At 44.3% G+C, this 24001-nt stretch overlaps 1 protein-coding gene and 1 long non-coding RNA gene across 6 annotated transcripts in view; one reads left to right on the plus strand and one right to left on the minus strand.

The window, feature by feature from the left end:
* Window positions 1-24001, plus strand: part of SH3RF3 (SH3 domain containing ring finger 3) — a 209667-nt gene that overhangs the window by 179814 nt on the left and 5852 nt on the right. For both annotated transcript variants that reach the window (XM_082218590.1, XM_082218589.1), the window contains 2 exons: window positions 3795-4129; window positions 18861-19198. In XM_082218590.1, coding sequence (XP_082074716.1) covers window positions 3795-4129; window positions 18861-19198 — 673 coding nt within the window. The remainder of the gene's footprint in view (window positions 1-3794; window positions 4130-18860; window positions 19199-24001) is intronic.
* Window positions 3967-24001, minus strand: part of LOC309530201 — a 46019-nt gene continuing 25984 nt past the window's right edge. For 2 of the 4 annotated variants that reach the window (XR_014218669.1, XR_014218670.1), the window contains exons 2-5: window positions 13670-13783; window positions 8774-9036; window positions 5497-5641; window positions 3967-4098 (exon numbers count right to left, since the gene is read on the minus strand). This is a non-coding gene — a long non-coding RNA (uncharacterized lncRNA). Of the gene's footprint in view, window positions 4099-5496; window positions 5642-8769; window positions 9037-13669; window positions 16336-24001 lie in introns of those variants that run through there. The other 2 variants (XR_014218671.1, XR_014218672.1) reach the window with 2 other exon arrangements.

Genomic DNA, 24001 nt, shown 5'->3' on the forward strand with positions numbered 1-24001 from the left:
CACGAATACCTTTTGGAGCATAAAACACTCTGCATGCTGAGAAGGTTAATGCTTCTAAATCCACTTGACAAGCAGTGCATGACTTAACATTTTAAAAACATTTTATTAGGCTCTGAAAGATGAAATGTCTTTATTATGCAAGGCAAACACGAGCGATAAATCTGAGGTCTTGGAATACAGCTACCTTTTATTGAAAATAAAATGTAAACAGAATACATGCATTCCGCAATGTACCTTTTCCCGGATGGCTTTCTTGATTCAAATAATAATTACCTGCGTACAGATTCATTCTGCTTTTAACATTGACTATAATGCATAGTAAATTTAAAAAAACAGTTAATTATGTATCCCTGTGACAATTCAGAGCCATTTCAGAAATACTTCCTGAGGCTGACAGATTGCTTTCTCATCCTGCAGAGCTATCTAATTTGTCCCGAGAATTTTTTTAATTTAAAAACAGCAACACTCAACACCTGGCCACGGTGCCAGAGTGTAGATTTGGGAGGTTAAATGACCGCCTCAATGCCAGGTCAAGCAGCTTGTACTATCTCTGAATTTTCAGGGAAATTAGTAGACTACAGAGATCTTGTTCTGAACAGAGCGAATAAAAAAGTGATATAAGCTGTGCTATTTCTCAGAGAAGCAGAAGAGTGAGAAAATAACTTAATTCCTTAGAAAAGTAAGGACGAGCTGCCCCATCATATTTTGATGTTGCTCTTTGGTTCCCATCTTCTGTACCTGGGATGGTGCTCTCCAGACATTGCAGGCTACAGTTCTCATTATCATTGGCCTTTGGGAGTTGGAGTCCATAACATCTGAATGGCACCATGGTGGCTTCCTGGTTATGCACAGTTACCTGCGCCCCATTGAACATTGTGGGGCTTGTTTCTGAGTAGCTACACAAGCATATGATTGCACGGTTGAATATTAGAAGCGGTATTGCTTGGACAGTGTTTGAGCTTGAATGTAAGATTTGATGTTGAGTCCTCAACTGGGTATATAACCCCTTTATCCTCGGTATTCTGAGATAGCTTGTTACTCCCTTGCGATAAACAACTTGTTGTGGTTGATAGTTCTGTTTGTATGAAGGGTAAATACCGGGAGAAGAATCTTCAGTATGGTTTTTAAAACTACTCCCCAATACAGTGGCAGACTTTGGCCCCCCAAATTTCAGCAGTGCCCTGTGGGACTCTAGACCCCCCCTTCTTGCATTGCTTTGTCGCACCCTGGTGCGATCAGAACTGGTCGCGCTAGCCTAAAAGCCGCCTCTGCCCAATAATATCTATAATGGCAAAAATACAATGCTAGCTACCACAGCTCAGCAGTAGAGCAGCTGCTTTTCATGCAAAATGTCCCAAGTTCAATCCCTGGCATCTCCAGTTAAAAGGTTCAGATTATAGTATACCTTATTTTTCGCACCATAGGGCGCACCGGACCATAGGGCGCACCTAGTTTTGGGAGGCGGAAAACAAGAAAAAATTATTCTGAACCCCAGAAGCCAGAACAGCAAGAGGGATCTGGCTTCTGGGATACCGTGTGGCTGTTCTGGCTTCTGGGGTAACCCCGCCAAGCCTCTTCAGGGCAGCGGGATGAAGGCTCCCCCTGCCCAAAGAGGCAGCGCAGGGCTAAAGCAGAAGCCAGGACAGACGCGTCGCTGAAGGGGCACTGCGCCTTCTCCCTCTCTGTGCAGCGCCCCTCCTTCACAGGAAAGGTGCTGCACAGAGAGGGAGAAGGCACAGCACCCTTCAGCGAAGCTGGAGAAGGAACAGAAGGAGACCCTTCTGTTCCTCCTCCAGCTTCCAGGACAGGCGCGTCGCCGCGAAGCCAAGGAGCCTGCATTTGCTCCATAGGACGCACACACATTTCCCCTTCATTTTTGGAGGGCAAAAAAGTGCGTCCTATAGAGCGAAAAATACGGTAGTACAATAATATAATAGCAAGTAATGGAAAGACTCAGAGACCTGTGGCTAATAAGTGCAGAAAATACACAGGTAGGTGGATGAATAATCTCACCTTAATAATTAGGTAGCTTCCTATGTTCAAATGCAAGTAAATCTGCATGATTTTAAATGTGATATTTTTTTTATTTTTTTTATTTTTGCTTTTGTAGTAGGCAAGTCTAATGCCTACTAAAACTAATGCCAACCTGATCCTAAAAAGTATTTGTCTGGAATAAAATGTACTTCTGAGATGAGTCGGTGGCCTTGCAACAGTTTTTTTTAAAAAATACCGTATTTTTCGTCGCATAGGACGCACCGGCCCATAGGACGCATCAAGATTTGGGGGAGGGAAATAAAGGGGAAAAAATTTATTCCCCCCCCAGGCGCCTTGAGATCAGGTCCGGGGACAGCGGGGAGACACAGCGCGTCTTCCAGCTGTCCCTGGAGCTTGTGGGGCAGGCAATGGGGAGAAGCGCTCTTCTCCCCGCCGCCCGCCGCCCAGCTTGAGATCAGGTCCGGGGACAGCAGGGAGACGCAGCACGTCTCCCAGCTGCCCCTGGAGCTTGTGGGGCAGTCAGCGGGGAGAAGCGCTCTTCTCCCCACCGCCCGCCTTGAGATCAGGTCTGGGGACAGCAGGGAGGTGCAGCGCGTCTCCCAGCTGTCCCTGGAGCTTGTGGGGCAGGCAGCGGGAGAAGTGCTCTTCTCCCCACTGCCCGCCTTGAGATCAGGTCCGGGGACAGCAGGGAGACGCAGCGCGTCGCCCAGCTGTCCCTGGAAATTGTGGGGCAGGCAGCGGGGAGAAGCGCTCTTCTCCCCACCGCCCGCCTTGAGATCAGGTCTGGGGACAGCAGGGAGACGCAGCGCATCTCCCAGCTATCCCTGGAGCTTGTGGGGCAGGCAGCGGGGAGAAGCGCTCTTCTCCCCACCGCCCGCCTTGAGATCAGGTCCAGGGACAGCAGGGAGACGCAGCGCGTCGCCCAGCTGTCCCTGGAAATTGTGGGGCAGGCAGCGGGGAGAAGCGCTCTTCTCCCCACTGCCCGCCTTGAGATCAGGTCCGGGGACAGCAGGGAGATGCAGCGCGTCTCCCAGGGGTCCCTGGAGCTTGTGGGGCAGGCAGCGGGGAGAAGCGCTCTTCTCCCCACCGCCCGCCTTGAGATCAGGTCCGGGGACAGCGGGGAGACGCGCTGCGTTCCGCCTCCCTCTGTCCCCCGACCTTGTGGGGCTGGCGCTGGGGCTCTCCTGAAGCCTGGAGAGCGAGGGGGGTCGGTGCACACCGACCCCTCTCGCTCTCCAGGCTTCAGTGAAAGCCTGCATTCGCCCCATAGGACGCACACACATTTCCCCTTCATTTTTGGAGGGGGAAAAGTGCGCCCTATAGGGCGAAAAATATGGTATTATACGCACCACATTAGGAATTATTTTCAGTACAATTTCTTCCAGTGCTTTAGTACATGTCAAGCCACACACTGGACAGGTTTGGAAAGTTGGCATGATCCAGACCACTTTACAACCTTTAAAAGTGACTACAGTCATACTTTGGACCCAAACACCTTCATACTCGGACGTTTTGGCTCCCAAACGCCACAAACCTGGAAGTGAGTGTTGCGAACGTTCTTTGGAACCCAAACATCCGACGGGGCTTCCACGGCTTCTGATTGGCTGCAAGAGCTTCCTGCAGCCAATCAGAAGCTGTGCTTTGGTTTGCAAATGTTTTGGAAGTCGAACAGACTTCCGGAACGGATTTTGTTCAACTTCCAAGGTAGGACTGTACTATATAGCCCTTCCTATTTTTGACCGTGTTTAGTGCCAGTCAAGTTATTTCCTTATTGTTCCCTTCTCTCTTTTTCTTTCCAGTTGTTCACCCTTCTGTGCAGGCACAGGACCGGCCCACAGCTACAGTCTCACCACTAAGAACCCAGAACTCCCCATCTCGCCTCCCAAGCACTGTGGTCAGGCCACACTCTGTGGTTTCTCCGCAACACATCCACCACTCCCCTGTGCACATCATCCCCGGAGCACAGTGTGCCAGGCCCATGATTCCCCTCACGTCGGCGGCGGCAGCAATTACTCCTCCCAACGTCACTGCAGTCAACCTGAATGGAGAAGCAGGAAACGGGCCCATCAGTAGCCTGGCAACTTGCAGCCCAACCAACACAGCCTGCAAAGCAGAAGAGAGGAAAAACGAAAAGGTAACAGACAGCTCTGGTGTAGCAGGGAAGATGCCCTTCTTAACAATTGTAAACACAGGGCCCACCGTATGATCCAGAATTGCTGGTGCTTATAGATATGATTGATAACCAGGATGGGACACCAGTCTAAGAGTAAGATGTCAGTGGCAGGGGTAAAGGTAAAGGGACCCCTGGCCAACTCTGGGGTTGCGGCGCTCCTCTTGCTTTATTGGCCAAGGGAGCCAGCTTACAGCTTCCGGGTCATGTGGCCAGCATGACTAAGCCACTTCTGGCGAACCAGAGCAGCGCACGGAAATGCCGTTTACCTATTTATTTACAGTGGTACCCCGCAAGACGAATGCCTCGCAAGACGAAAGGGTTTTCTGTTTTGGAGGCGCTTCGCAAGATGAATTTCCCTATGGGCTTGCATCGCAAGACGAAAGCCCATAGGGAAATGCTGGCGGTCAGGAGCAAAGACTTTCGCCCACAGCCGGCCTTCAGAAGAGGACCTCTTCTGAAGGCCGGCGGGGGGCAAAAGTCTTTGCTCCCCCCCGCCTGCCCCGGGCGATCTTAAAATGCTGGCGGGCGGGAGCGAAGCGTTCGCTGCCGACCCCCAGCATTTTAAAATCTCCCCGTGTCCTGGGAAGATTTTAAAATGCTGGGGGTCGGGAGAGAAGTGTGACTGGCCCAAGGTCACCCAGCAGCTGCATGTGGAGGAGCGGAGACACGAACCCGGTTTCCCAGATTACGTGACTACCGCTCTTAACCACTACACCACACTGGTACCGCTCCGGTGGGACGGTTTCAGTGCGCTGCTCTGGTTCGCCAGAAGCGGCTTAGTTGTGCTGGCCACATGACCCGGAAGCTGTACGCCGGCTCCCTCGGCCAATAAAGCGAGATGAGCACCGCAACCCCAGAGTCGGCCACGACTGGACCTAATGGCCAGGGGTCCCTTTACCTTTAAGCTATCCCTATATTTATTCTTTTCTGCCATTGTTTCCTCCAAATTCTCCCCAGTTTCTTCATGTCCCATTGCTCCCTCTTGAAACTTCTCATTTATTGTCAAATCTAGCTCATGGGGTGAGAAACCTGTGGCCCTCCAAATTACAGTCTGAAACATCTGGCAGGTTGGGAAAGGCTTGCTTTAGTAGAGTTTAGTACTGTATGTCTATGGAACTGCAGCCCACGACATATAAACTCAGTCTGAGCCAACATGTATTATTTGTTAAAAGTCTCTGGATAGAATTTCCTCTTCCAGCTAACTTCAATATTGCCTGATAAGATAATTACAAAATACCCTATGATTTCTTATGAGTTGATTACTCTTATGCCACTTTCCCTTGTAAATAATGTGGCTCCTTTTTGCCATCTCATATAAAACTACTTACATGAATGGACTGATGTGGCCTCAGTCGCTTAATCTGATGAAGTAAATCACACTGGGTGGTTGTTCTTTCTGAAGAACCCCCTCATTTGGTTTCTGATGAGAATTTTGATTAAACTTCTCGAAAACATCCGGCACAGTGGCTCCTCCTAAAATGAAAGATAAGTTGTTGCTTCTGGGAACAGTTCGTTAATTTATCATCAGCCGCAGTGCATCTTTATTGCTTTTTGATGCCTGGAATGTATCCCAAACTATTTGAAAACCAACTATCTGAAACTATCATTTGTTCTACGCTAGCAGTGAAATCTGTCCAAAAAGTTTAATGCAGAGCCAAATTAACATATGGCCTTAAAGCTGTATTGATCCATGTGAGGCTGAGGCTGCGTCTGGCTCTCAGTCACTCTTCTGATGCACGTTTTTCTGTCTCTCGGCCTGGGTCACAACTTCTGTAGTGACCCTCCTTGTTACTACTTGGAGAAGCAAGTAAAGGTAAAGGGACCCCTGACCATTAGGGGTTGCGGTGCTCATCTCGCTTTATTGGCTGAGGGAGCCGGCATACAGCTTCCGGGTCATGTGGCCAGCATGACTAAGCCGCTTCTGGCAAACCAGAGCAGCACACGGAAACACCATTTACCTTCCCACCGGAGCGGTACCTATTTATCTACTTGCACTTTGAGGTGCTTTCGAACTGGTAGGTTGGCAGGAGCTGGGACTGAGCAACGGGAGCTCACCCCATCACGGGGATTCGATCCGCCGACCTTCTGATCAGCAAGTCCTAGGCTCTGTGGTTTAACCCACAGCCCCACCCACTGGGAGAAGTACAGGGGCTTATATTGTGTAAGCCCCTAAAAATGATCTGCAATGCATGTGACATGTTCAGTTGCTGAAGGGAAAATCCCCCTACTCCAGTGGATCATATTAAATACCAGTAAGAATGCATCTTGCCCAGTGTATGGAAAACAAGGTATGGATGACGAGCATGTTTTAAAAATTGAGAATGGGTGCATTGGTTGTTGTTTTTCCCAGGATTCGGGGAGGGAGTTCAACTCTCACCACCCATACAATATTTATTCATTTGTATAGCTATAAAATAAAGTTATTGGGGAGGCAGGACATAAAGGCCTTGGGTGAAAAGCACAGGGTCTGGGTCAGTTCATATTGGGAGAGGTGGTCCTTAAGGTATTGAGTTCCTGAGCCATGTAAGGTTTTAACTTTTAGCCTGGTAGTCATAGGTAGGGATCAGGAGGGAATTCAGTTCAGTTTGCATTTACTTAATTCCATTTGAACTTACTTAATTTGCACTTCCCGAAGAAATCTGTGAACCAGAAAGCAGCCAGCCTTTAAAATGCACACTTCTCTGAATTTTGTAATGCAACTGTACTGTGAAGTAGTATACAAACATGCATTTTTACCAGGGTGAAATGTGAGCAAGAGACTACATACGTTGATGAAAATATTCAAAACTGCATTAATTTATGGGGGAAATGCTGTATGTTAAATAAAGATGTCTATATTTGAAGAAATTCACACTAAAATTCTGGTGATGATTTTTTTTAAAAAGTAACAAACTGATGTGAAAAAGATACTTAAACATCCAGATTACTCATAGAGCAACCATGCAGACAATAGATGGATCTCTCCATTTCCCCTCCAACCCCCCGCTTTCTTTCTGCACTGGCTGCAGAGGAACAGAAGCCGGTCCCCTCAGTTCTGCTCCACTTCTCCGGCCTACTAGATAGAAGACAATTACAGAGAGTGGGGGCAGGACTGCTAAAATGCGAGCATCCTTCAGCTCTATGATGGCTCTGGAGGAGGAAGCTTCCCCTCTGCTGAAGCAAACATGGAAACACAGACTACTAGCTTATTTGCAAGCTGGTAAAAAACCAACCAACATGTGGTCTAGTCATTTTTCTGGACTTATTTACAAGGCTTCAAAAAAAACATACAGAAAATAAACTGCAGCCCTAGAGAGCATAAAAATCATGGGCAGTGCCTGCTGCCATACATTTAAATTTAGCTGTCCTATTCCAGTATGAAATGGAATGTTGTCAGCTATCTGAGTATTCCTTACTCAGTGTTCAAAGCTGTAACAGGGTTGTCTGTAGAAAGTTATTTGATAATAAGCAGTAGTATGCCCAACCAGTTTTGCATTGTTTTCATTCGCTAGAATGAAATCAGTGGAAACATACAATCTGATTAGACACTTGTCCTGAACCTTTCTGCCGAAGCAAAATGTGAATTATTTTGAACTATTTCTTTCATCACAAAACATTTTTTTAAAGTCATCCAAATTGCTCACTCCATCAAGAGACTTCTGTACTCATTGAGTAACCCATAGTCTGTGCATTAGAAGAACAAATCATTCTGAAGACACAGTTGACTAAGTGTTAACATCTGTATTTCAACTATCTCTTGTCTAAGCTTGTTCAAAAAGAAAAGAAGTGCTTTTATCTCTACATAACTGCTAGGGAGGGAGGAATTTCTATTTCTGAAAATATTTGGCAATGGCCAACTCTTTTATGTAACGTGATTAGAGTATGTTCAAATTCCCACTCCCGTACAGCATCTTAAACAGAAAAGCACATCAATTGTGAATTGTAAGCATACTACAAAGGATGCGGGTGGCGCTGTGGGTTAAACTACAGAGCCTAGGGCTTGCCGATCAGAAGGTTGGCGGTTCAAATCCCCGGGACGGGGTGAGCTCCTGTTGCTCAGTCCCTGCTCCTGCCAACCTAAGCAGTTTGAATGCACATCAGAGTGCAAGTAGATAAATAGGTACCGCTCCAGTGGGAAGGTAAACAGCGTTTCCGTGCGCTGCTCTGGTTTTCAAGAAGCGGCTTAGTCATGCTGGCCTCGTGACCTGGAAGCCAGTAAAGCGAGATGAGCGCCGCAACATGACCTAATGGTCAGGGGTCCCTTTACCTTTACCTTTAAGCATACTACAAGTACCTTCAGTAGTACACTGCAAACTTCCTATTGAGCTGTCAGTCAGTAAACATTGGTAAGGGTTAAAACAAAAATGAGTACATAGTATGCACAACCTTTAATTGTTTCAAGCTGGATAGCACATTGATTAAAATTCTTCCCTTTTTTTTGGAACTAGTACTTTTAGGAAGTCACAATATGGATTTTAAATCCAGAAGATTTTAAAATAAGCATAACAAAACAGTATGCAGCTGCACTCACTGGCTCTTCTCATTTCTAATTTGTTCTAACTATAGAAATGCAACGCTGCCAAGTTTTGAATTGCAATGATAAAGGCTCAAGTAGAACTTACGTACTGCTAAAGTTCGATTTCCTTTCCGAACACATAGGATGTTGTCTCCAGCACACATGATCCACAGCCTCCCCCACTCCATCTCGGCTCTGAAATGATCATGTGGTCTGTCAGAAGCCTGGCAGGTGTCTGGAAAATCCTCTCTCTTTCTTGTATTTGCTCTTTGGTTCCCAAGGATACTTCCAGAGAGTTGTTGACCAATGCTTCTCATGCAGGCAAGTTCCTCATTTCCTCATTGACTCCAGATTTACAGTTTCTGGGGAAAATCTGATAAGTAAAAGAAAACCTGTTAGCAATATCAAGACATGTTTGATTGCACCCCACTATACTAAAATAAAATAAAATCTGATTATGTTCTTCTGGATCAGCCTTTGTTGAAAAGACTGCCAAGGCTTCCTGAAAGTACATCTTTTTTTAAAAAAAATGGAGAAGTGAACATTGTATGAAGCCTTAAATCAGGAATAGATAACAGTGTGCCCTCTAGATGTCTAGACTACAAATCTTACCTTCCTCAGGCAGCAAGGGCAATGACCAGGTGTTATGGGACTTGTAGTCTGCAATATGTGGACTTGGCTGCCCCTGGTCAAACTTTAGGGAACAAATTGTCCTGTATGAACTTCCCTGATCTGCGTGGGAAGCTGTTCTCTGCATCCCACCTTCCCCTCCAGTTAGGGCACAGAGCCAGGCTTTCTTTTTGGTGTCACTCACACTGAGGAATGCACTTCCTCTGGGGAAAGTTCCTGGTTCCCTCCCTGATGGTTTTCTTCAGGGTATTTGCTACGGGCTGATTTTGCTTGGATTTAACATGGGGAAACCCAGCCAGATGGGCGGGATAAAAATCATAAAATTATTATTGTTGTTGTTGTTGTTGTTGTTGTTGTTGTTGTTATTATTTGTTTGATCTGTTTTTGCACTGCGTTTTAGTAATGATTGTTTTAAGTCAGCTTTCAATATTGTATGCTGTTGTGGGTGCAATCTACCGCACTGAATATAACTCATATAGAGATAGATATAGATAGATAGATAGATAGATAGATAGATAGATAGATAGATAGATAGATAGGGAAAGTCATGTTTGGTGCGTTAAGCAAGAAGTGTGTGGGTTGGTGTAAGTTGCCTGCAGGACAGGGCTGAATGTTGGACCGTCTCCAACATTGGGGAGTGGGGGGAAAGTGCCGGTACTGCATACCTCTGATTACTGCCAGACATATTTTCTGGTCTGCACTACATTAGGTGTACATTAGCCTATGGTGCAGACAAGGCAGGTCCAAGAACTGGCGGAAGTTGAGGGCTGGTTGGGTACGCACTGAAGGTTCATTCAAACTCCTCCGAGGTGCATTTTTATAGGGAACAAGATGAAAACTTTGCCAAAGTTGGGCAGAGAGAAGCCCACTAGATAAGAATAAGGAACCACCACATGCAGCCCCTCCAGGCCTCTATAACTGATCCTTAAGAGTCCCCCCAGGCCCACATCCATCACCTACCTTTTGCATCTTATTTTTGCCAAGCTGGAATCAGTCCTTGAACTCTAATAATGCTTCAACAATCCATATAGTTTGAAACACTTGACCTTAACGCCAATACTCTCATTTGGGTTGTGCATAGAGCTGTCTCTTTTGTTCCATAGTCATGGACGTATCTGATAATAAAACACTTATCTTAGAGTATCTAGCTAGCATCTTCCCCACCCTTTCCTTATTCTGCATTAGAGCATAAGGACAGAAAGCTGGCACTCAGCTAATGAATATTTCTCAGGCTGGCAATTAACCCAGCCAAACGCATTAACCCCAGCTGTCAAAGCATAGTTTGCTTCAGATTCTATAACAAAGCAGATTTCTCCCCTTTGTTGGTTTCAGCTCTTTTAGAAACGCAATATGGTGTTGTTCAAAAAAGGACTTCTCTTAAACATTTATGTTGTTCAGCAGTGTTTTTAAATTCTGGGAATCCACACGCCACTTTGAATCAACTGCCAAGCAACTCTCAGAAAGTAAATGTTCAGAAGTTTCCTCCTAAGTGATCACACTGAAATTTTCCCAGTTTCCACCCAAAGTAGTCCAGCACATTCAAAAAACGAAGCTTAAAAAATGTGAAGCAAAAATATTTAGGGGTTGAGTTTGCTGTTATTTAAGGCCAGTTGGCATGTTACACAATTCCTATGTAGAAAGCACTTCTAGGTCAGAAGAAGCATGTGATCTGAATATAGATCATTCTGTGTAACAATTACATACACACATCTATTTCACTGCATGTACATTTGGGCCACATTCTGGGTGGACAAGTTTAAATCGGTGTGAGCCAGTCTGGTACAGTGGTTATAGAGTGTTGGGTTCAAATCCCCATTAGCCACAAAGCTCATTGGTTGGGCCAGTCACTGTCTCTTAGCCTAACCCTCACAGGGTCGTTGTGATGGTGTATGCCACTTTAAGCCCCTTGCAGGAAAGCTGGGATATCACTGCAACAACAGTAACTAGGGACTAAGCCTATTGATTTCAGTGAACTTAAATTAACCTTACTTTGTGGCCGTTGTACACACAAGCCAAAAGATGTGCTCACTTGAGACTTCCGGGGTGGCGCCATCGGTAATGGCGGACTCCCTCTGATCCGGAGGGACCAGCTCCACGGAAAACGGGTCTTTCCCGCTACGGCGAAGCGGGGACCCTTTCACAAATCACAGGCAGATGAAGCCTGTGACCATGGGACTTGGCGGGCACCTTTAGCGCCCCCCAACCCATAAAGGAACCCATTTACAGGCTCCGGAGCGAAGAGGGGGAAGTGGCGCGGTGCTGAGAGTCAACTGCTTCTTCCGTGCAGCGAAGCTGCACAGCCGTTGCCGGAGAGCGCTGCCTTTTTTCCTGGGACAATTTGGCTTTTAAAACAATCACCCGTGAGTACTTTAATTTCGGACAATTGGACTTTGAATAATGATCTGCAAGTAGAAAGGAAAATTGGACTAAGAAATTCATCTTAATTTGGCACTGAAACGGGAAGGTCTAAACAGGAAGTCAGCATTCCGTTTCTTGTAGATAGATTAAAGCAAAGATATGGTAAACTAGAGTTCAGAAAATCGCTTATAAAGGATTAACTTTCATCATTTAAAATTGTTGAACCCCCTTCGGAAGCAGGAGAAGAGGGGGGATTTTCCCCCGGACTGTTTAAACCTGTAGAAAGAGTGTAAAGCAAAGTAATTTTCCATCGTCTTGATCCTGGGAGCGGGTGTCAGGACTGACGTTCTTTGGGAAGCTCATTGACCAGAGACAAACGTCTTTGACAGATAGTTAAAAGAAGAGAAACATAGTGATTCCATTGTTCTCCTCTGCATTTTAAAGGAACAAATATTGACAAAATATCTGAAAAAGGAAACCTTGTTCTTAGATCTGCCTCTAAAAGAAAAGAACAAATAGAAGTTCTTCCCCTAGAGGGAGCCTGTGAAACTGTTATTAAATCTGAATCGGGGAGCTCTACAGCTGCAACAGATTACGATCGTGGAAATAGACTTCTGACCTTGCAGAACAATGTATTCAGAAGCTCTGATGAGTGCTTTCTGCAAAACAAGTGCCCTACTGGAACAGCTACATGAGAAGACGGACTTGATGACTGCTGCGATCGGAAATTTCGGACAGGTAGTGGGTAACTATATAGAGCCCACCCAGGAATCAAATCAGGAGTGTGCTCTGACAGATCAGATGAGGGAAGAGGATGTTGTTGAACCTCGGGCGCCAGAGATGGAGGGAGCTGCGGCCCAGCAGAAACATGAATACTTGGAGCTGACAAATGAACTTGGAAAAAGATAAAGTTTGGTTTGGTTTGGAAATGGGGGGTTGGATAGACCCCCCTACGCAGAGATGTTTGGACTTTTCAAGTCTGGCAATGGGCCGTGAGATGTTTGGGGTTGTGGGGGCTCTTAATTCTGGAGGGACTTTGAAACGTGTTTTTAAATACCACATTTACCACGTTTAGTGTGGAGCATGGAAAAGGGATTGATTTGTCAAGAAGGGTCAAAAACACTGTCAAGTTGGAGTTCCCACGAGTGAAAGGAGCAGGAGACAAAGTAAAGTACAGGTATAAATATGAAGAAGAGCCGCGGAAGGGACATGGAAGAGACTTAAGGGCCTCGGACATAAGATTACCAGGTTAATGCGCTAGATTGATGAGATAGAAAGGACTGACAAGACCCGGGACCAGGAGGAAGAGATGCTGGATGAAGATTGGAAGAGAGAGAAAAAATTATTAGGATTGCCCTATAAAAGTGATGAATGTTAGAAAAATGTTGGAATGAAATTATTTGACTTTAGCAAAAATGTTAAAAGAATTATGTAAGAACATCTTATGGCTATGAGAAATTGGTATAAATAAGATCTAAGTTTTAAGTTTTAGGGTCTTTTATAGTAAGATAAGGTTAAAATAGACTAAAGGTAATGTAATGACAGAATATTATGAAAAATGGAAAGGATTTGCTGTGACTATTAACAATTAGGATACAAAAAAAGGGAGGAGTGAGGAGGTCAAAGAAAGAAGGTAATGACAGATAAGGATTTGAGAATATTGGATTTGTTTTTAAATTTTTGTGGCTTATTTTTGCCTTTTGATTGTGTTGTGTTTTGTGCTTTGTTTTTATTTTTTGATTTTGATTTTTATCAATTGTGGATTGTTTCTCTTTTGTTTTTTTCCCTTTCTTTTTCTTCTCTGTTTTTTCTGTAATTCAAAAACTCTTAATAAATATCATTTTTTTAAAAAAAGATGTGCTCTCTTGCTGCTGCTTCCTAGCACACGTATCAAAACAGATGTATATATGCAATTATCACATTAGCTTTTTCAAAGGTGAATGCAACTTCATTTTACAACTTAGCCAAACATTCTCCAAAATGTGTTCAAATATCTAATCAAAGAACTGGATACTTACCAGTAGATACTGCATCAACATCAACATCATCATCAGTGCAGAAATGTAGTCTAGATTAGTGATGAACATAGATCACAGACTTGCCTCCTGGGTTAGAGCAAGGAGTGCTGGTCCCTGAAATTATGTACAACATGTTTTAATTATTTTATCAAGCCTGTTGGCCTTGCTTGTAAGACAAACATCATTTTTCTCTTTTTAATTTATCATTACATTTATAGCTCACCTTTCCTCCAGGAGACTCAAGGTGGCCTACATGGTTCCCCACTTTCCATTTTATCCTCATAACAACTCTGCAACTACCACAAAGAAGACCCTGTCCCAAGCCACCACATAATGAGTCTTCTGCAGATTATAGGGCCTGTGCAGACTGAGAGAAAGGAGCTCCCATCATGCATTTAGGCCCCAGGCCATTTGCCACACTACTCAGCACCTTGATATCAAAATGAGAGCCCCATAATAATAATAATTGATTTCTGATACTCCGCCCATCTGATTGGATTGCCTCATCCACTCTGGGCGGCTTCCAACACAAATACAGCATCAAACATTAAAAGCTTCCCAAAACAAGAGCTGCCTTCAGATGTCTACAAAAAATTATATAGCTGTTTAACTCCTTGACATCTGCCGGGAGGGCATTCCGCAAGGCGACCGCCGAAAATGCCTTCTGTCTGGTTCCCTGTAATTTCACTTCTCACAGTGAGGGGACTGCCAGAAGGCCCCTGGAGCTGGAATTCAGTGCCTGGGCTGAACAATGGGATCAGAGACGCTCCTTCAGGTACACAGGGCCAAAGGCTTTAAAGGTCAGCACCAACACTTGGAATTGTGCTCAGAAATATACTGGGAGCCAATGTAGATCTTTTAGGGCCAATGTTCTGTGGTCCTGGCAGCCACTCCCAGTCACCAGTTTAGCAGCTGTGTTCTGGGTTTATTATAGTTTCCAAGTCACATTCAAAGGTAGTCATGTTGTTGTATTCCTGTCAAGAAACAGGGACTGGGCTGGAGAAGGCCTCAGTTTCCCAAATGAATCAGAGCTCTATGAGAAAAGACAAATTTGGAGAGGCAGATCTTGCCTTGTGCTAATCCCTTCTCACCCTCCTTTATTCTCCCTCACTGAAGACAGCTAGCAGATCTGGCAAGATGCATTAATTCAAAAACTGTAAGTAGAAATTGTGGTAGAGCTTACAGTTCTCTGTTTACTCCTGATTATATTCACACATTGCACTGAAAAGCAATGTGACAAATGGGCTTGAAAAGATGTGTATATTCATCTGAGAGCCAGGATTGGCTGAAGCATCCTCTCAAGTGGACAGAGCCTGATTTTGTTGTGCAACTGTTGTGCAAATATTTCTGTTACATACTGGTTTGAAAAATGGTGGCAGTAGTGACAAATTGTCTGGCTTTTCAGTGATCTTCGAGCAGTTAGCTTGCTTATAAATCTCTCTGGAGTAACTCAGAAAACCTTGTTTCATTTACTTTTTCAGCAAAGCCAGACATACTTCATGCTCACTATAATATAGTTGAGGGTGATAGTTAAAGGGAATTTTGGTGCTGACTACCCAAGAAGAGTGTAGCCTGAAGCTTTGTGAATTTGTGAGAGTTGGTTATGTGAGGAGCTTGAGGGGGAGAAAATGCTTGCTGCTATTGCATTAGCCAAGCGAGTTTTTAAAAAAATTAAATGAAGACCACCTACAAAAATCTAGATCTCAGGTGTTTCTTTTTTTCTTTAGAATTACACATATCAAGTTTCTGTCACTTAAGGAGACGAAAGAATGTAAAGCTGGGTTTATCTGTTTTGTTTTTAAAAAAGAAAATCTGCCTCTGGTAAAAGCCAGGAAGTTGAGCTAATGTAAGTGTAAAATTAAAGTATTATCAAGCTGCAAGCTGCATTTCGTCATTGAATATTTCATTAGATTTCCAGAATATTCAGCACATTAGCAAAAAAATTCCTTTCTGTGTGTGTGGGTGTTTAAATCCCAGCGGCTTCTTTTTCTCCATAAAGAAAATGTGAGAACTTGAGAATACTAGTCAATATTCTAATTCAGTGTTCATTTCATACAAGTGAGCTAGAAAACCTTATTTATTGAAGCAGGGTTGTAGCTCACTTGTGATAGCCTTTTCCTGCTTCCTTAAAACACATTCTTTCTTTTCCTGTTTCCTCGACTGCCTTTTAAAGTTTCATGAGTTTCTCAAGAAATTTCAAGACACCTCAGAATGTCTTCAGCGTTGAATACATCACACTCAGCCTTTAAAAACGGCAGCAGTGTTTCACACAGACTTCCTAATTAATGTAAAAATTGATTACATGGTTGCGCGAACTCTTTTGAAAACACGTCCTTGTGCCTGCTTGAAAACCGTGCGTGGGATGAAAGCTATCCGTAGGGGTGTGTTCTTAAAAGGCTGGAAGCCTTATCACACTAAATTGATCTGCATCATCTTTCTGTTTAATAAATCTCTTTCAACATCTTCACAACTCCTGCAATGCCTTTTTTTTTAACCGCAAATGTTCTAATGGCATTTAGAAAGTGGGGGTACATGGGCCACACCATTTTCTCAAGATGGTGTCGCAAAATCATTTATGAAAGGGGGAAATCACCAGGTTGACATGCTCCCTTGTTATTTATTCTATAGCATGGGTAGGCAAACTAAGGCCCGGGGGCAGGATCTGGCCCAATCACCTTCTAAATCCGGCCTGCAGGCGGTCCAGGAATCAGCATATTTTTACAAGAGTAGAATGTGTCCTTTTATTTAAACTGCATCTCTGGGTTATTTGTGGGGCATAGGAATTCATTCATTCATTTCCCTCCAAAAAAAATATAGACCGACCCCCCGCAAGGTCTGAGGGACAATGGACTGGCCCCCCGCTGACCCTTGTTCTATAGTAAGCATTCATTGAGAACATGCCCTAGAGGTGATCGTAATTGAAAGAGTAGGTTCTTTATCTTTATTCCTAATATAAACTTGGGTCACTTCCAGGCAACCTGTTTAATGGGCAGTCATCCTGAATTGCTTGTGGAGAGATTACATAGCATCGAACATTTCATGAGCATTCATCCTGATTTGTCTGTGCGGTTATTAGAGAGTGCTAAATCAATGTTATCCCACAGTTTCTAGTGCATTTCCCCCCATCACCAAAAGTCCAGTATTTTGGTTCAACGGATTTGTTTCACAAGAGCTCCAAATTATCTTACACTGCACAGCCTGAATTTGCAAGGTTCTGCATTTATCCCGCCCAAAATAGTAATCTGGAAGCGCTCCATGGCATGTGGGAACATATTTGTAAGGATATTTTGACCCCTGGAGAAGTTCAAAATCACCCAGTGGTAAGAGCTTGTAGATATGGTGGTCCCCTGACTGGTCAAAACATGGTACTTCAGATTCTAGCTGGGAACTGCTGGATCAGCTTGCACACCTGTTGCAACATTTCCAGAACCCTTCAGCAAAGCCAGGTGCTTTCTTGGCCTCAAGTAATGGTGTTTGTGCGGGGAGAGGGGATATTTTCTCAGCAGCCAGCAGCACAGCATTGCATCATTGCAGATCAGGCTCTAAGGGACCCCCAGATGCTGCGGGACTACAACTCCCATTATCTACAGCCAGCTTAGCCAATTGTCAGGGATGATGGGTGTTGTAGTACAACAGTGTCTGAAGTCCCAAGGCTGAAGAACACTGATGCAGACAACGCTAAGCTTGATGGTCTCCTATGTTTCTTCCCATCACTTCTCTTCCTCTGTCCCCAGAATTGCCCTTACCTGCCCCACCTCTCTCTCTTTTTCACCTTTCTTTCCCCTTTTTGTGGTTGATTTAAATGGTAATGTGAATTAGGATGGGAGGAATGGGCATTACCTGTATGTACTAATAAGATACCTTAGTTTTCCTTCACTTATACCTGTAAAATTTGCTTTAAAACCTAAGCCCGGTTAATGAAAGAATAAAGCTCAGCTCTGTGTTATCGTTTTTCTGTCATCATCCAAGTGCATGGATTTAGACACGCACATCAAAAAATGGTATTACAAGCATTGTACAAAACAGGAACTTTCTTCAGCAGTATTCTTTTTCCAAACACTGTTGTGCACCGAACCCCAAGGGAGCGATTTACCATTTACCCCAAAAAAAACTCTGTTTGGTTACGTGGCAGCTGCTTTTGTCGGAGTATTAAGATGCTGCTGTATTTCCCCCTCCTCCCCAGCGACAGTTTCATTCATTTATCTATTTATATCATTAACCCACTCAGTGCCTAACGACTTTGCACATGCAGCAACATCCCGCTTGCAGAAATATTGATCCTACAGAAAAGCTTTAGTTGCAAAACCGCAAGTGGCAGCTGGTGCCACTGGTTCTAATGATGGCAATTGAAAGAAAGCCCAATCAGAGACTGAATGGCTGCCCCGACTGAAAGGTTTGGGAAAGTAGCAGCAGATGGGATAGGGCAGAGGTGTCCTGAAGGACTTCATATGCTTGATTTGAAGATAAAGCAGAGGGGAGTGGAATATGCACACCCTGAACTCTTGGAGGAAGGGCGAGAAGACATGAAATAAACATCTGTGTAAAGTTCAGGCTAGCTGCAGCTTAGAGAATCTGACGAGAGAGCATTATGCCTTATAAGAACATGGCTATGTGGACAACATACATTAAAGAACATGACATCCTCCAAAGAATCGTGCGAACTGCAGGTCATTCCTCAGAGAGCATCAAGTCTGGCACCTTTAACAAACCGCAGTTCCCAGAACTCTTTGGTGAAAGTCATGTTCTTTGAATGTAAGCCATGTGTGCAGCCCATGTTGATTTCTTGTCCTGATAACACAAAGGTCTCCAACACTGGGATTTAATCAAATCAGCCAAAAGGAAAGAAGCAATTTATTGTCATACTGAGGTCCTCGAGAATTTATTTGCCAGCGTGAAATGACAAAACACTGCTCTGTTTCCTCCAGGAGTAGAATCAAATAACACTGCCTTTTCAAATTCCAGCTGTTCAGAGGCTGACTTTTCCCTTTCGGGATGAGTCAATCATGTTTGTCACAATAGAAGTTCAATATAACTTCCACTGTGCCTCACCTTTTACAACACAAAACTTCTCTTGGTAAAGATAAGTTGTAAACAACGCTCACTTCCCCGTGCGTACAAAATGGCTGGCATTCATCTAAAAAGCTGTAATTGAAACATCTCACTTGTAATCTTCTGTTTGATTCCTATGCAGAAAGAAAAGAAAAGTGGTCTGCTGAAGCTTCTGGCAGGAGCATCCACAAAAAAGAAATCCCGCTCTCCTCCGTCAATGTCCCCAACACATGACCCTCTGGCAGTGATGGAAGGGATGCTGCAGGGGGCTATGGGACCTGAACTATCCTCTCTCTCTAGTCACGGGAGGGCAGGCTCTTGCCCAATTGAAAGTGAAATGCAAGGAGCGATGGAGATGGAGCCTCTGCACAGAAAGACAGGCTCTTTGGATTTGAATTTCCCTATTCCTTCTCCCATAAGGCAGCTTCCGCCTTCAATGGCAGCCATCCGTCCAGAACCTAAGCCATTGTCTCGAGAAAGGTATGTCATCCAATTCAGCGTGTTTACTTGTAATTTGGGTTAGCTGCCATCCTATGCAGAGTATTTTGTACAGAAACATTTTCATTTTATTGCAAGGTTCCTATTTTATTGCAACAGCATCCCTGAGTTGGCCGTCCAGCCTCTGATTAAAAACCCCTAATGGAATCCACTCCCCATTGAGGGCTACCTGGCACCAACTTCATCATTGTTTTGGGGCCAGGCAAAGATATTTTTTGTTTTCCAGCACATTTGAGGAGCACCAATGACTGGATTTCTCCCCCACTTTGATTATGTTCTCATATATAAAATAAAAATGGAATAATGTCGTCATGCTGCAGTTCACATGACTGCTGACAGGTGGCGTTTCAAACTGCAGCATGACAGCAAACTGGGCTGTCGGAGCTGCTAGACTCTTGCAGCAGCATTGGAGGCCAGAGAGGATGGAGATGGAAAGGCAGGCAGGCAACCCCGGCCAGCTAGTTTGTGAGTGGGCATACCAGACAACTGAGCATCCTAAGCAAGCAAGTTGGCAGCCCAGGCAAACTCTAGAGGTTCTAAGGAGAGAGGGGAAGGTTGGTTTTGGTGAGATCAGGAGGAGGGGTGACTTTGGTGAGGGATGGGTTGGGTACAGGCAGAGTCAGCAAGGGAAGAGAACAGGGGCACAGCCCCTTGTTTTTAATATGTTCGTATATTTTTATTAGGGGCATGGGTGGCGCTGTGGTCTAAACCACAGAGCCTAGGGTTTGCCGATCAGAAGGTCGACGGTTTAAATCCCCGCAACAGGGTGAGCTCCCATTGCTCGGTCCCTGCTCCTGCCAGCCTAGCAGTTCGAAAGCACGTCAAAGTGCAAGTAGATAAATAGGTACCGCTCTGGCAGGAAGGTAAACGGCGTTTCCGTGCGCTGCTCTGGTTCTCCAGAAGCGGCTTAGTCATGCTGGCCACATGACCCGGAAGCTGTACGCCGGCTCCCTTGGCCAATAAAGCGAGATGAGCACCGCAACCCCAGAGTCCACCACGACTGGACCTAATGGTCAAGGGTCCCTTTACCTTTACCTATATTTTTATTGCATCACTGTATTTTATACTTGTACACCACACTGAGACATTCTATTACGGGAAGCAATTAATAAATTCAATAACTTCATTAACTCTCTGCCTGCTGTGATTCCAATCAGCCACTCCCCACTCCCAGGGCTGCTATTAGCATTTTTAAAAAGCAAGCACATTACAGTGGTGCCCCGCAAGACGAATGCCTCGCAAGACAGAAAACTCGCTAGACGAAAGAGTTTTCCGTTTTGGAGGTGCTTCGCAAAACGAATCTCCTATGGGCTTGCTTCGCAAGACAAAAATGTCTTGCAAGTTCCTGCGGGTTTTTTTTCCTCCCCCCCCTTTATTCTAAGCCGCTAAGCCGCTTATCAGCTGATCCGATAAGATAAGCCGCTAATAGCACTAATAGCGCTAATCCTCTAATCCGTCAATGGGCTTGCTTCGCAAGACAAAAAAAACCGCTAGACGAAGAGAATCACAGAACGGATTCTTTTCGTCTTGCGAGGCACCACTGTGCAAAGACTCCGTTTTTAACCCCCAGAGATTATGAAAAAAAAACCCACCCTATAGCAGACTTCTGAATAACCAAGCATATGTGGGAAATAAGAATTGTTTCCATATTACAAAAAAAAAAAAAATGGTTCTCTGTGTGTGTCATAATGTCTGGCACGAGGGCTAGCAGATTTAGTAGCAAGACTGCTTTATTTGGCTACTGTTAGGACAAGTCGATAGGAACATTCCCAGACTTGAAAGCATTGAAGCCTGCTCCATGACGCCAACGGTTGTATTTCCACCAAAACCCAGAAAAATTTAGCCTTACTATTAATTTACATTTTTTTCTTCTAACCAGGCATGATAAAAATACTGCTACGTTCTTAGCCCCAAGAATGGAAGTTAAGCAAGGGCAGGATTGTGAAGCTGTGGAATGGAAAATGCGCAGAGCCAGGCGGCCAGCCTGTGTTCTCATTGTTTGCACAATAAGCTGCAAATGGAGTTATACAGATGGGCCTCTTAAAACATTACAGATAGTGCTAATTGCACTTTGTAGTAGCTGAGAATTCAGATCCTGATTTTCAGGCGTTTTGATTCCCAGAGTCTTAAATCGGAGAATAACCTCTAATTGAAATAAGCTTAATTATACTCAGCGGGCAAGGTTTTCTAATTGATTTATGAATTAACTTCCATATCACTGGTTTATCTGCACCCCTTAACTGATCATATGGTTCTTTATGCCTATAAATGAGGAATATTAATTACCTTTGCACACTAGGAAGGATAATGCCTAGTCCTGGATCATTTGAGCAGCTACATTAAACACTTGTCTGGAAGTTCATTCCACATCCATATGTGCTCATTAAGTCACCCAAGTGCTCAGTAGTACAATTTTTAAAAAATAAAATAAAATACATGTGTGAAGCTGCATTTCACATCTGGCAACACAGTGACTTTTTCATCTCCACACTCATCATGTTTGCTTGTTTGTATTTTACTGTTTACATAATTTGTTCAATTCTATAGATGAAGTAAAGTGCATGGGTTGGTTCAGATGAACAGATTCGTATTTTATGCAGTACTTGTGGCTTGACACCCACAAATATATAAAATACGGGAGAGTTAGGCAACTCTAATAACACATAGCAGGCACAGCTTCATTAAATGTGAACCCCCAAAATTGGAGTCCCCTCCAAACTAATGCTAATTTTTTTTACTTATTTTGTATCCTAAGCCCCGCATTTTGTACTCCTCCATCTGAGTACCCCACCACCACCTAGCCCAGGCCTAGGGAAACTCGGTCCTCCAGATGTTTTGGGACTACAACTCCCATCATCCCTAGCTAACAGGACCAGTGGTCAGGGGTGATGGGAGTTGTAGTCCCAAAGCAGCTGGAGGGCCGAGTTTGCCTATGCCTGACCTAGCCATTGCAAGAAGCCACCTAACACTCATTGCAAGAAGGAAAACAATTGTTAATTACTGCCGTGCATTTTGGTGGGGCTTCCCAAGCCTTGGGGGTCGTTGCTTGTTGTCATTCCTATCTATTAATGGGCTAAATTTTAATTGCAATAAAAAGTAGAGGAATTAATCACACTGATTGTTTGCAGCTTGGAGTAGAATTCAGAGCCGACTGTGCATTTTGTAAGGTATTGTGTATGAAACTAATCAGATAATGAAGCCCGGGGAGGGAATGGCTCGGATTTTCCTTCACTGTAGCACATTCTAGCCTGCATTTATTCCAATTCTATTTTCTTAACACCTGCTTCCTTCCAGTGCTGTTTGCCTAAACATATAACCGCTGTAATCAGCACAACTGAGATAATCCAGTTTCATCTCTGCGAGAGCTGTCGAGAAATGCCTAGGAAGTGCTGTTATGTGCTTAATATTCCTGGTCCTTATAACGCTGAATTTGCCTGGTCTGGCTGATCAATGGAGCAGGAGACCCGAGACCCAAGACCCATCATTTGTGTTATATTTTGCAAAAAAATTCAAATATGTGAAAATGTTTTGGCAGATAGCAAATCCCTATGTGCCTATGTACACATAAAGTAAAGGTAAAGGGACCCCTGACCATTAGGTCCAGTCGTGACTGACTCTGGGGTTGCGGCGCTCATCTCGCTTTATTGGCCGAGGGAGCCGGCGTACAGCTTCCGGGTCATGTGGCCAGCATGACTAAGCCACTTCTGGCGAACCAGAGCAGTGCATGGAAACGTCGTTTACCTTCCTGCCGGAGCGGTACCTATTTACTTGCACTTTGATGTGCTTTTGAACTGCTAGGTTGGCAGGAGCAGGGACCGAGCAATGGGAGCTCGAACCGCCAACCTTCTGATCAGCAAGTCCTAGGCTCTGTGGTTTAATCCACAGTGCCACTATGTACACATAGTATCCCTTTAGATACCATGTAGCCCTTTAGAGTTTTGCCATTTGTAAATTGGGGTGGGGGAGACACCAATTTATTGTGTTATGAGCTCCAGTTTTCCACATCTGCTTTGAATTACAATTGGACAGTCTGAGCAGATGCGGAATGCTTCTGCCACTACGACGCACCTAAATTTGAACAGTTCAAAGTAAAATAAAATGTTGCATTTCCATTCACCAGGAAGATGGGGTCCAATGAACTCTCCCCTATTTTGCGTATTCCATTATGCACATCCATACACAGTTGCAAGATTTGAAACCTGGGATCATTTTAGCTAAAATTACTCTAATTGAATAATGTAATTAGTCAGCACTGAAGCAGCATGTCTAAAATAATGTGAACATTCATTTGCATAATGGCTGAGATTGGCAGTGCTTTGCAAAGTGTAGCAGATCTGCCCATGGCAGTATGATAGACTTTCTCCATCGCTAGCCAGTAATCCACATTTCAAACCCTATTACTTGCATTGGCACACCCGGAGGAAGTGACAGCCTGATTTACTGGTGAGGGGGAAAGATGACCAGCTTATTTTGGATCGCTCATGAGCAGGGATGTTGGAGAATTCTGTCAAAAATGGAAATGGGAGCAGCAATGTTTGCTTATTCTTCCTGTGTCCAGAACAGAGATCAATCCAGTGAATACAACTGGTATTCACTGTTGTTATCTGCAAATTGTGTGTGTGTGTGTGTGTTCCCCATTTGCATAGTTTCCTTCACAATGAAATGAATGGGGTGGAATAATATAAGAACAATATAATTTGCATCATTAATGGCACAAATTACATAATTTCACCACAGCAAACAGCATGACAAATAACATTTTCAGCAGAAGGTGAACTGCAGCAG

The sequence above is a fragment of the Podarcis vaucheri genome, assembly GCF_965113315.1.
Source record: "Podarcis vaucheri genome assembly, chromosome: 4".
In the NCBI taxonomy this organism is placed as follows: Eukaryota; Metazoa; Chordata; class Lepidosauria; order Squamata; family Lacertidae; genus Podarcis; species Podarcis vaucheri.